General features: G+C 42.8%; 1 protein-coding gene across 1 annotated transcript in view; it reads right to left on the reverse strand.

Annotated features, from left to right (window-relative positions):
• The window catches only part of slc7a10a (solute carrier family 7 member 10a), a 31,195-nt gene that overhangs the window by 15,963 nt on the left and 2,732 nt on the right, over window positions 1-12,500 (reverse strand). The window contains exons 2-3 of the mRNA XM_060859083.1: window positions 8,028-8,232; window positions 6,541-6,692 (exon numbers count right to left, since the gene is read on the reverse strand). Of these exons, the coding sequence (XP_060715066.1) occupies window positions 6,541-6,692; window positions 8,028-8,232 (357 nt within the window). The remainder of the gene's footprint in view (window positions 1-6,540; window positions 6,693-8,027; window positions 8,233-12,500) is intronic.

The following is a 12,500-nucleotide window of genomic DNA, read 5'->3' on the forward strand; positions in this document are numbered from 1 at the left end:
AGTGTGTGTGTAGAGTGTGTATGTATAGTGTGTATGTAGAGTGTGTATGTAGAGTGTGTGTGTGTGTATAGTGTGTGTAGAGTGTGTATGTGTAGTGTGTGTGTATAGTGTGTATGTTGAGTGTGTATGTAGAGTGTGTATAGTGTGTATGTGTAGTGTGTGCATAGTGTGTATGTGTAGTGTGTATGTAGAGTGTTCTGTGTAGAGTGTGTACTGTATGTATAGTGTGTGTAGAGTGTGTATGTGTAGTGTGTGTGTAGTGTGTATGTAGTGTGTGTGTGTATAGTGTGTATGTATAGTGTGTGTGTATAGTGTGTATGTAGAGTGTGTGTGTAGAGTGTGTATGTGTAGTGTGTATGTAGAGTGTGCATGTAGAGTGTGTATGTAGAGTGTGTATGTATAGTATGTATGTATAATGTGTATGTATAGTGTGTATGTATAGTGTGTATATAGTGTGTATGTATAGTGTGTATGTATAGTGTATAGTGTGTATAGTATGTATGCATAATGTGTATGTATAGTGTGTGTATAGTGTGTATGTATAGTGTGTGTATAGTGTGTATGTATAGTGTGTGTATAGTGTGTATGTATAGTGTGTGTATAGTGTGTATGTATAGTGTGTGTATAGTGTGTATGTGTAGTGTGTATGTATAGTGTATAGTGTGTATAGTATGTATGTATAATGTGTATGTATAGTGTGTGTATAGTGTGTATGTATAGTGTGTGTATAGTGTGTATGTATAGTATGTATGTATAGTGTGTATATAGTGTGTATGTGTAGTGTGTATGTATAGTGTATAGTGTGTATAGTATGTATGTATAATGTGTATGTATAGTGTGTGTATAGTGTGTATGTATAGTGTGTATGTATAGTGTGTATGTATAGTGTGTGTATAGTGTGTATGTATAGTGTGTGTATAGTGTGTATGTGTAGTGTGTATGTATAGTGTATAGTGTGTATAGTATGTATGTATAATGTGTATGTATAGTGTGTGTATAGTGTGTATGTATAGTGTGTGTATAGTGTGTATGTATAGTGTGTATGTATAGTGTGTGTATAGTGTGTATGTATAGTGTGTGTATAGTGTGTATGTATAGTGTGTGTATAGTGTGTATGTATAGTGTGTGTATAGTGTGTATGTGTAGTGTGTATGTATAGTGTATAGTGTGTATAGTATGTATGTATAATGTGTATGTATAGTGTGTGTATAGTGTGTATGTATAGTGTGTATGTATAGTGTGTGTATAGTGTGTATGTATAGTGTGTGTATAGTGTGTATGTATAGTGTGTGTATAGTGTGTATGTGTAGTGTGTATGTATAGTGTGTATAGTATGTATGTATAATGTGTATGTATAGTGTGTGTATAGTGTGTATGTATAGTGTGTGTATAGTGTGTGTATAGTGTGTATGTATAGTATGTATGTATAGTGTGTATATGCTCGGTGTGTAAAAGAGAAAAGAGCGCGACTACAGAAACATTCCTTAAGAGGCGCCTCATGCTGCAGCAGTACAGTGGAGACTCAAACAGTGTGTGTACAGTTTACATTCCTGCTCCTTCCACTCGTCACAGATTCCACATGAGGCCCACATTTGCTTCTGCAGCTCAAAATCACAATCACAGAGACGGCGAACAATTTTAATACGAACTGAGAATGTTGGTGTGAGCGAGTGTGTGTGAGAGAGTGTGTGAGCTAGTGTGTGTAAGTGTGTGAGTGAATGTGTGTGAGCGAGTGTGTGTGAGTAAGTGTGTGAGTGAATGTGTGTGAGTGTGTGAGCGAGTGTGTGTGAGTAAGTGTGTGAGTGAATGTGTGTGAGTGTGTGTGAGTGAGTGTGTGTGAGCGAGTGTGTGAGCGAGTGTGTGAGAGAGTGTGTGTGAGTAAGTGTGTGCGAATCAGTGAATGAGCAAGTGTGTGTGAGTGAGTGTGTGTGACTGTGTGTGTGTGTGAGCGAGTATGTGAGTGAATGTGTGAACCAGTGTGTGTGTGAGTGTTTGAGCAAGTGTGTAAGCGAGTGTGTGTGTGTGTGTGGGAGTGTGTGAACCTCTGAGTGTGTGGGAGTGTGTAAACCAGTGTGTGTGTGTGAGTGAGTGTGTGAACCAGTGTGTGTGTGTGTGTGTGAGTGAGTGTGTGGGAGTGTGTGAACCAGTGTGTGTGTGTGTGTGAGTGTGTGTGTGAACCAGTGTGTGTGTGTGTGAGTGAGTGTGTGAACCAGTGTGTGTGTGTGTGTGTGTGTGTGTGTGTGAGTGAGTGTGTGAACCAGTGTGTGTGTGTGTGAGTGAGTGTGTGGGAGTGTGTGAACCAGTGTGTGTGTGTGAGTCTGTGTGTGAACCAGTGTGTGTGTGTGAGTGAGTGTGTGAACCAGTGTGTGTGTGTGTGTGTGTGTGTGTGTGTGAGTGAGTGTGTGGGAGTGTGTGAACCAGTGTGTGTGTGTATGAGTGAGTGTGTGGGAGTGTGTGAACCAGTGTGTGTGTGTATGAGTGAGTGTGTGGGAGTGTGTGAACCAGTGTGTGTGTGTGAGTGAGTGTGTGAACCAGTGTGTGTGTGTGAGTGAGTGTGTGGGAGTGTGTGAACCAGTGTGTGTGTGTGTGAGTGAGTGTGTGAACCAGTGTGTGTGTGTGTGTGTGAGTGAGTGTGTGGGAGTGTGTGAACCAGTGTGTGTGTGTGTGTGTGAGTGTGTGTGTGTGTGAACCAGTGTGTGTGTGTGTGTGAGTGAGTGTGTGAACCAGTGTGTGTGTGTGTGTGTGTGTGTGTGAGTGAGTGTGTGAACCAGTGTGTGTGTGTGTGTGAGTGTGTGTGTGAACCAGTGTGTGTGTGTGTGTGTGAGTGAGTGTGTGAACCAGTGTGTGTGTGTGTGTGTGTGTGTGTGTGTGTGTGTGTGTGTGTGTGAGTGAGTGTGTGGGAGTGTGTGAACCAGTGTGTGTGTGTGTGAGTGAGTGTGTGGGAGTGTGTGAACCAGTGTGTGTGTGTGTGAGTGAGTGTGTGAACCAGTGTGTGTGTGTGTGAGTGAGTGTGTGAACCAGTGTGTGTGTGTGTGAGTGAGTGTGTGGGAGTGTGTGAACCAGTGTGTGTGTGTGAGTGAGTGTGTGAACCAGTGTGTGTGTGTGTGTGAGTGAGTGTGTGGGAGTGTGTGAACCAGTGTGTGTGTGTGAGTGAGTGTGTGAACCAGTGTGTGTGTGTGTGTGAGTGAGTGTGTGGGAGTGTGTGAACCAGTGTGTGTGTGTGTGTGAGTAAGTGTGTGAACAATGCAGCTCACATTACAGCTGTCATGGATTATTTTCTATGGCAGCACAAACACTTCCTTTTGTCAGTACAATGAATGTTGCTTCAGACATTTGTACATTATTATAATAAAGAGTTTAAACCTTACAGTAGATCTGGACTTTTATAGACCATGTTACTATATTATTATTATTATTATTATTATTATTATTATTATTATTATTATTATTATTATTCAGTTTAACATGTTGAGTAAAAGCTACAGATTACTGGCTTGTAAAAACATTTGGGTTGAGTTTTAACTTTAGACGAGTGTTAATTTAAATCACTGTAAAAACATCTGAACATTTTGTTTGTGTGTAAATAAAACAACGTCGAGGTTTGATTCTTTTTGTCCGAACGCCTGCTGTGTGTTGGTGTGTGTTGGTGTTTTTGTATCATGGTGTTCTAGCTGTTTCTTTATCCAGCTGGAGAGGAGTGGGATCTGTGTGTGTGTGTGTGTGTGTGTGTGTGTGTGTGTGTGTGTGTGTGTGTGTGTGTGTGTGTGTGTGACATTTACTCAGAACATTCACCAGGGGAGGGCACGACTCTCTGTTTTTATCTGTCTGTCTCATTGTCTGTCTGTCTGTCCGTCTCTGTCTCCGTCTCTCTGTCTGTATCTCTCTCATTCGCTCTCTTCGTGTCCGTCCGTCTCGGCATCTCTCTCTGTTTGGCTCTCGTTCTACGTCTCTGTCGCTCTCTTGATCTTTCGTTCTTGTTGCCTGTCTGTCTCTCTAACTTTTGCTGTATTCCTCGTCTCTTTATCTGTCTCTCTCACTTATGTCTGGGTTTGTCTCACGGACTTCGATCTGTCTCTCTTTCTGTCTTTTCCTTCAACCCCTTCTCTCCCTGTCTAGCGTTCTTACTCCCTCTCTTTTTCCGTCTGCTTTTTCGTCCGTGTGTCTCTCTCTCTATCTCCTACTTTGTCTTTCACTGCTTCTGCCTTTCTCTGTCTTTCTGTTTATCTCTCACTCTTCTTCTTTCTCTTACTTTCTCCACCCTCCCGTTCCCACACACACACACACACACACACACACACACACATCTACACAAACACACACAAATATTCAGAGTGCACAGAACATTAAAACAAAGAGAAAACCAGATGGAGGTCAGAACCAGAACCAGAATCGAGCTTTGTGAATAAAATCGGCAAAGCGTGAGAAAGATTCGCTGCTCAGATTTCACTCTCCTATTTCGGATCGGCTGGCTCCGCCTCCGAACGTTGCTGTTGCCATGACGATGGCCAGACCCCCCCCAAAAAAACAATGTACAATGCTGGTGGCACTCAAAGCCTGGTACCATTACAGAGGCTGACGCTTCGGCATGTGGGGATCAGGTGCTCCGATGTCCTCGCCGACACACACAACCTGACCTTCTGAACACACACTCGCTCACTAAACCCTGAACTTGACCTCTGACCCTTTTTATGGGTCGTAAAAAGCAATAAAGTGTTGTGTTGTCAGAGAGGAAGGAAGACTGCCGGATAACAGCGCAGGTCGGGATCAAAAAAATAAGCCTTTGTCACCGAGTGCAAAAGTTTACGTCCCCGTTTCAAATGTCATTCTATTAGACAGTTTATCTTTCATCATTTTTGGACCAATGCCTTATTTCATTAGAACGAATAAACGGCTCGGTTTATATGGAGGTTGGTTTTAAAAAGACGTACAGTATCAAAAACTTTTAATAAATTAGTAAGTAAATAAATATGGGGGTCACGGTGGCTTAGTGGTTAGCATGTTCACCTCACACCTCCAGGGTTGGGGGTTCGATTCCCGCCTCCACCTTGTGTGTGTGAAGTTTGCATGTTCTCCCCGTGCCTCGGGGGTTTCCTCCGGGTACTCCGGTTTCCTCCCTCGGTCCAAAGACATGCATGGTAGGTTGATTGGCATCTCTGGAAAATTGTCCGTAGTGTGTCCGTAGTGCGTGAGTGAATGAGAGTGTGTGTGTGTGTGTGTGCCCTGCGATGGGTTGGCACTCCGTCCAGAGTGTATCCTGCCTTGATGCCCGATGACGCCTGAGATAGGCACAGGCTCCCCGTGACCCGAGGTAGTTCGGATAAGCGGTAGAAGATGAATGAGTGAGTGAGTAAATAAATAAGTGTTCACATCAGCCATCTGCCAGGAAATACAAATATGTTGTACTTGAGTCACAACCTCGGCGCCTCAGTGGACCAGAGAGAGAAATATTCCCTGACCTTATTTACCCTCTCAGTCTAATCAGTGAACTGACAAACAGAATGTTTAATAACAAACCCATCCAACTGAGTCTGTGGTCCAACTTCATCACGACTATAAAAGAATAATCAGTCATCGGTGAGCACTAAAGCTACATGTCATTGTTATTCATATTCATAGTTATGTCACGAATCTAAACATTTGTTTGTAAGGAATTTTACATGACAGGTTGTTGGACAAACCTCCACAAAACCAGGAAAAAGGAGGGGCCCTAAACTCCAGACAGAAGGAGGACGCATGAGCTTTTATACTTCTCTATCTCCCTCTGCCCGTCTCTCTCTCTCTCTCTCCCTCTCCCCCTCTCTCTCTCCCTCTCCCCCTCTCTCTCTCTCCCTCTCCCCCTCTCTCTCTCCCTCTCCCCCTCTCTCTCTCACTCTCTCTCTTTCTCTCTCCCTCTGTCTCTCTCTCTTTCTCACTCTCTCTCTCTCTGTCTCTCTCTTTCTCACTCTGTCTCTCTCTCTGTCTCTCTCTTTCTCTCTCTCTCTGTCTCTCTCTCTGTCTCTCTCCCTCTCTCTCCCTGTCTCTCTCCCTCTCTCTCTCTCACTCTGCCTCTCTCTCTCCCTCTTTCTATCTCTCCCTCTCTCCTCCCCCCCCTCTGGTTCTTATATTATAGTTTACATTCTGGTGCCAAAAATAAAGTGGGATGCTGCTGGTCATGGAAATGGCTTGCATACAAAATAAATAAATAAATAAATAAAGCTAAGCACACGCCCCCTTCACACCTCCTCATGTTCTCCAGCTATCAGACTCCAGATCATACAGGTCCAAACCGGACGAGTCATAAGACTGGTGGCAACACACCACAAAACTGCCCTCCTTCCAACCCACCAACCAAACACACACACACACACACACACACACACACACACACACACACACACACACACAGGATTGATCTTTCAATCTCCATAAATATTCCAGTTCTGACATGAGCCTGGCACGTCAGCTGAACTAATGCTTACACTGCAGGGACATACTGTAACTGCTTTAAAGGATAAGAGACGTGTGTGTGTGTGTGTGTGTGTGTGTGTGTGTGAAACTCACAGATGCAGATAGTGGACAGGAGGCGGGTAGCAATAAATGGAGGCAGGCAGTTGGGAAACGCTGGCTGCAGGACGTAGTTTGAGAAAGTCAGAGCGATCACTGCCAGTGTGGTGGGATACATTATCCATACTGCACTCCACAGCAACAGGAAGCTGGGGTTTAAAACAGATTATTAATCTCACACACATACACACACACACACACACACACACACACACACACACACACACACACATTTGACCAGATGTTTGAAGCCTTTTTAAAGCAGACAGGTTTAAATCAGTCCCTATCTGCATGTCCTCATGTCTGTCTGCTTAGTGTCTTGTGTAGAAATCACGTCTCCTGTCAGACTGGTGTCTTCTGTCCAGGCCGAGAGCCGCGGACGTCAGCCGTCACCAGGAACATGACATTTGACTGATATTTGAACCCGAAGCCTGTCAGCAAACTCACGTCTCTCTGCCTTTCTACATCTGTCTCTCTCTCGCTCTCTCTTTTCCCAATCTGTCTTTCTCTCCCACCCCACTCTCTGTCTTATCCTCTTTCTCAACCCGTCTCTCTCGCTGTCTTTTTCTCTCGCCCTTTTCTCAGGTCTCACTCTGTCTGTCTCTCTTCTACAGTAACTGTCTGTCTTTGTATCGCTCTCTATATTTCTGTCTATCACTAAAGTCCATCTGTCCATCTCTCTCTTTCTCTCTGTATCTCCATCCCATTCTCTCTTTCTCTTCTTCTCTTCCTGCTTCTCCCTTTCTCACTGTCTCTCTCTCTCTCTCTCTATCTGTCACTATAGTTGTATCTCTCTCTTTCTCTCTGTATCTCTCTGTATCTCATTCCCATTCTCTCTATCTTTTCTTCTCTTCCTGCTTCTCCCTTTCTCACTCTCTCTCTCTCTATCTGTCACTATAGTTGTATCTCTCTCTCTTTCTCTCTGTATCTCTCTGTATCTCCATCCCTTTCTCTCTATCTCTTCTTCTCTTCCTGCTTCTCCCTTTCTCTCTCTCTCTCTCTCTATCTGCCTCTATAGATGTATCTCTCTCTCTTTCTCTCTATATCTTTCTGTATCTCCATCCCATTCTCTCTATCTTCTTCTCTTCCTCCTTCTCCCTTTCTCACTGTCTCTCTCTCTCTCTCTCTATCTGTCACTATAGTTGTATCTCTCTCTCTTTCTCTCTATATCTCTCTGTATGTCCATCCCATTCTCTCTATCTCTTCTTCTCTTCCTGCTTCTCCCTTTCTCTCTCTCTCTCTCTCTCTCTCTCTCTCTCTCTCTCTCTCTCTCTCTATCCGTCACTATAGTTGTATCTCTCTCTCTTTCTCTCTGTATCTCTCTGTATCTCCATCCCGTTCTCTCTATCTCTTCTTTTCTTCCTGCTTCTATCTCTCTTTTTACAAAAAGTTTGTAATTGTTTCAAATACAAAAATATTGTAATTTCTGTGACAGGAAATGAATTGTTTCATCATAAATCGAGATAAACAGAAATCCCTCGTACCCCACCAGTCCGCCAAAGATTTCCGTCACATAGGAGTAATCTCCGCCGGATTTGGGGATGGTGACGCCCAGTTCGGCGTAACACAGTGACCCCAGAGCACAGATCCCTCCTCCGAGGACCCAGACGATGAGGGAGAAGCCCACGCTGCCGGCATGCTCCAGAACCCCCTTTGGAGAGATGAAGATCCCTGAGCCGATGATGTTACCTGAAAAAAACAACAGAGAAAAAAGAAAAGCTCATACTCAGATCCCGGCTGCTCTCACGGACGGATTGAAGAAGCGAGACGTCGCGGTGTGGCTGATTTATTTCTCTGTAAGAGACGCTCTGGTCCGAGCGACACGACCCCTGAGTCTGATCTCGATTTTGAGGTGGAAAGTTAGTCCATAAGAGCGATGGAGGACGTCTTTGTGAAATACAGTCGCGGGTGAAAAAAAAGGGAACGAGGTTATTTTCCAGTGTTGGAGAAAACAGCATGAACTCGTGTATCTGTCGTTAAGTGTGTGTCTGTGGGAGAGGGAAAGAGTGGACGCTTTTATTGTTTGTTTTTAAATCGTAAAATATTTTACTGCCGTTGCACTTCGCAGGTCTACCGCCGTAAGTCTCTTTGGTCTAATTGGCTGCTTCGTAATTTAACCGTTCAGAGAGCCGTGGTGCTGTGGGAGAGGGCGGAGTCAATCTGGAAGAGGCCACGCCCACTGACGTTGTATATAGGATAAAGGCGATCAGTCAGAAATGTCCCCTGAGCATCACAGAGAAACCCTATTCCAGATTTCATGATTTTATTAGTGGACGTCCCCGAGTTTACTCTGACTCACGCGACGCATCACACTAACAGCTTGAATAAATCTGGAATAAAAAATGGACCTTCTGTGTTTCTCATGTCCTTTAAGACCCAGTGTGTTATTGATTTATCCAGAACAACAGAGGAAGAAAAGCAGACAGCATCTCACCACATCCTCTGTGTGTGTGTGTGTGTGTGTGTGTGTGTGTGTGCGCGTGTGTGTGTGTGCTGCAGAAAAGGGAGAGTACCCGGTAAAAGTATGAGTGAAGGGATGAAAACATCACAGGGTGGAAATTCAATACTGTATCAGATGATCTCAGCACTAGAGAGAGAAAGAGGGAGAGAGAGAGAGAGAGAGAGAGAGAGAGAGAGGTGCTAATGTACTAAAGAGGAAGGAAGGATGGATGGAGGAACATAAGACCAAACAAAGAGTTAAGGGGTGGATGGATAAATGGAAGGATGAATGGATGGATGAGTAAATATAATGATGGGAGGATGAGCAGAAAAATATAGAGATAAAAAGATGGATTCAAGGATGAATGAGTTAATGGATAAATAGGTTAATGAACGAATGAAAGAATGAATGAACAAACAAAACAATCCGGCAATGAATCGATCAATGGATCAGTGGGTAAATTTACTGATGGATAAATGGATGGATGGATGGATGCATCGATTGACCGATGGATAAAAAAATCAATAGATAAAGTAACGGATTAATGAATGCATGAATCTGTGAAGGAATGGATTGAAAGATACAGCATTATTAATGGAAAGTTGAAGTGACAGAAGAACTGATTAGTGGAGGGATGACTGGAAAGAATGAACAAACAAGTGAACGGATCAAAGAATAGATATATAGATGGATAAATGGACAGTCAGATGAACTGACAGATGGACAATGAAAGGTTGGATACATAGACAGGTGAATGAATGAATGAATAAATGAATAAATGAGGCAGATTTTAGACATATATAAATGATAGATGAATGGATTGACAGATGAACTGATGGACGGAATAATGGATGGAAGAATGGATGAATAGACAGATAAATAAACTGATCGATACCTGTACAAACAGGGTCTGTTAGATGAGCGAGTGAATAGATGAATAATTAAACGAACCAATTGCATGGTGGAAAAGTTACTGAATACGTTTAAGAATGAATGAATAAATGGATGTATGAAGACACGGGGATGATTGAATAGATGGATAACCTGATGAAAGAAGAAAAGAAGAAAAGAAAGAAAGAATGAATAGATACAGTAAAGATCTACAGAAACATGATGATGCAGTTTGTTACACACCAAACACCCTTGATGTTTATACACAGGTTTATATGTGACCTTTACTTACCTCTAACCTCTTACTGAAACTCCTGCTAAACCGCCTGAAGCCTCGCTTTTATTGCTCTGAACACTGTTTTGTGTTCAAAACAGAAACTTGTATTAAAAACACAGCGAGCTGCAACATGACGAAAAGTAACTAACGAACAACCCGAATCCTTCAGCATCGACGACAACGCAGGGGAGGGATTTTACTCCTGCGCATTTTATACTATACATAATATACATCGTGTAAACAGAGACGTGAGTCACCTCTGACATTTAATTTAATTTGTTTAATGCTATGTGTAGATGTAGAACTCATGAGTAACTCACGCTTAATTAAACCTAGTGTTTGAATTAAGAACCTCAGAGCAACTAGGAAGAACAACACCTTCATGTCTAATGTGTCATTACGTGGCCTTTGTTTCGTGGATTTACTAAAGCTGGATTTAGATCGTTTAAGATTATTCCTTGTCGCGCTCTAACAGACCGGCGGTTAAAGAACACGCCGTAAAGAGTTACAGGTCGTGTTTGCTGATCATGTTACATTAATCATTCATGAGCTCATTTGCATAAACAGAAACGTTTCTGCCTGCTCCCTGAGTTTGCCGAAGGCTCCTATTGGTGGACTGTAGTTAATTGTCGTAGCAGAACTCAACACTATACGCTAAACACGCAGTAAAAATTTGACACCACTGCCAGAACTTTGTTGTCGACTGTCTTTGTTCGTAATGGTGGTCTGTTGTGAAGATCTCTTGTGTAAGTGAGCAAACTATATCTCTTTTTTTTTTTAAATGTGTAACCTCTGTTTTATCAGTTTACTGTTTCTAGGTCAGAGACTCCTTTCTATTTGATGGGGGAAAACAGGAAACCCTGCATATAAGGGTGCATGTGTGTGTATGTGTGTGCATGTGTGTATGTGTGTGTACGTGTGTGTATGTGTGTGTGTATGTGTGTACGTGTGTATGACATGTTTGAGGAAATCCACGGTCAAAAACACTTTCACACGTCACTTTCGTTTCCAGAGGAAATCGCTTGTGCGCAGGAGGAAACAGTGAAAATGTAAACAATACACTAACGTGCACAAGCAAACACAATATTGTATTAATATACTGTAAACTATCATTCAGCTCCAAATCACAGGAGACTATTACAGTAAATATTCTCACGTCAAAAGGTCACAGGTATTTTTACAGACGTCACAAAAGTGATGGTTTTTTCTGTCATCGTGCACGATATTAACACGTGCACTTTATATATATTTATTATTTTTACTTTTAGCTTTATATTTAAATATTTTGGACCTGAATGTTAACAAGTTATTTTCCAAGACTAACTAAATATATGTTTTGAAATGATTTATCCCTGAAAGTGTTGACTACTGGATGACAGAAGGAACCAGTACGCGCTTGACGGTTGCTGTAACTGTGCTAATGTACATTTCCACCAGCTCTAAGCCTTTAATGACTCTCTAATTATCCTGTTTTCGGTCACTATCGAGTTCAGGGGTCAGACATGTGCCTGAACAGGTTTGGTGTTGTTTTTCTCGCACCTCCAGGTGACTAGCGTGCGGCAAACCCACGAAGCTTCTCTGACAGACGATTTTGTGAAACATCTCTGTCGTCCTCGAGCTTCAGAGAAACACAAAGGAAACTCGCTCTTTCCTGCTTATTTGTACCGAACCGTTTAGAAGCATTAGCAGTAACTAACCATCTCCATTACACTCATTCATCCCTGATTTCATCCACACAACGCTTCTTTCTTTCGGAAATAAAGACACGGAGCAGGAAGGAAGCGTTTATTTGGACTGTTTCGAGTGAACATGTAAGATTTGTATAGCATTAATGTGTCTCTCATTTCTGGCGCTCGGCCACGAAGTCAGAGGCTTTATTTCGGTTGAAATGGTCCACGGCATGTTGACCTGTAGACCTGCAGATAGTCCATCAAACGCTGGCATTCAGAGCGAGCATGGCAAACCCTGGGGTGAAGCACGGTGGGAATTTAAATAAGGGACCATACTGTGTTTACTAGGCTACTGTTAATGTACCTACTGTTACTCATGTGGCTTCACTTGGTGTTAATCCTAATAAAGACAAAGTGTACAAAAACCTCTTATTAAGATCACTGACTAAAGATGACCTTTATTAGAGTAACGTGGAAAGATCCGAAAAAGATCATTTTCCACAAGGGGATTGAGCGATAAAATGTTCTCATGAAGGTCATTCCTCAGCGTGTCCCGACTTTCCACACTGAGTTACTCAGTAATAGGCCATGAGGCAAAAAACTGCCTTTAGGCTCCGCCTCCTCAACACAATCGCACCGTGGCGTACGTCAGCTTCTTTCCTGACATGCATCTAAAGTG

The sequence above is a fragment of the Tachysurus vachellii genome, chromosome 23, assembly GCF_030014155.1.
Source record: "Tachysurus vachellii isolate PV-2020 chromosome 23, HZAU_Pvac_v1, whole genome shotgun sequence".
Classification (NCBI taxonomy): domain Eukaryota; kingdom Metazoa; phylum Chordata; class Actinopteri; order Siluriformes; family Bagridae; genus Tachysurus; species Tachysurus vachellii.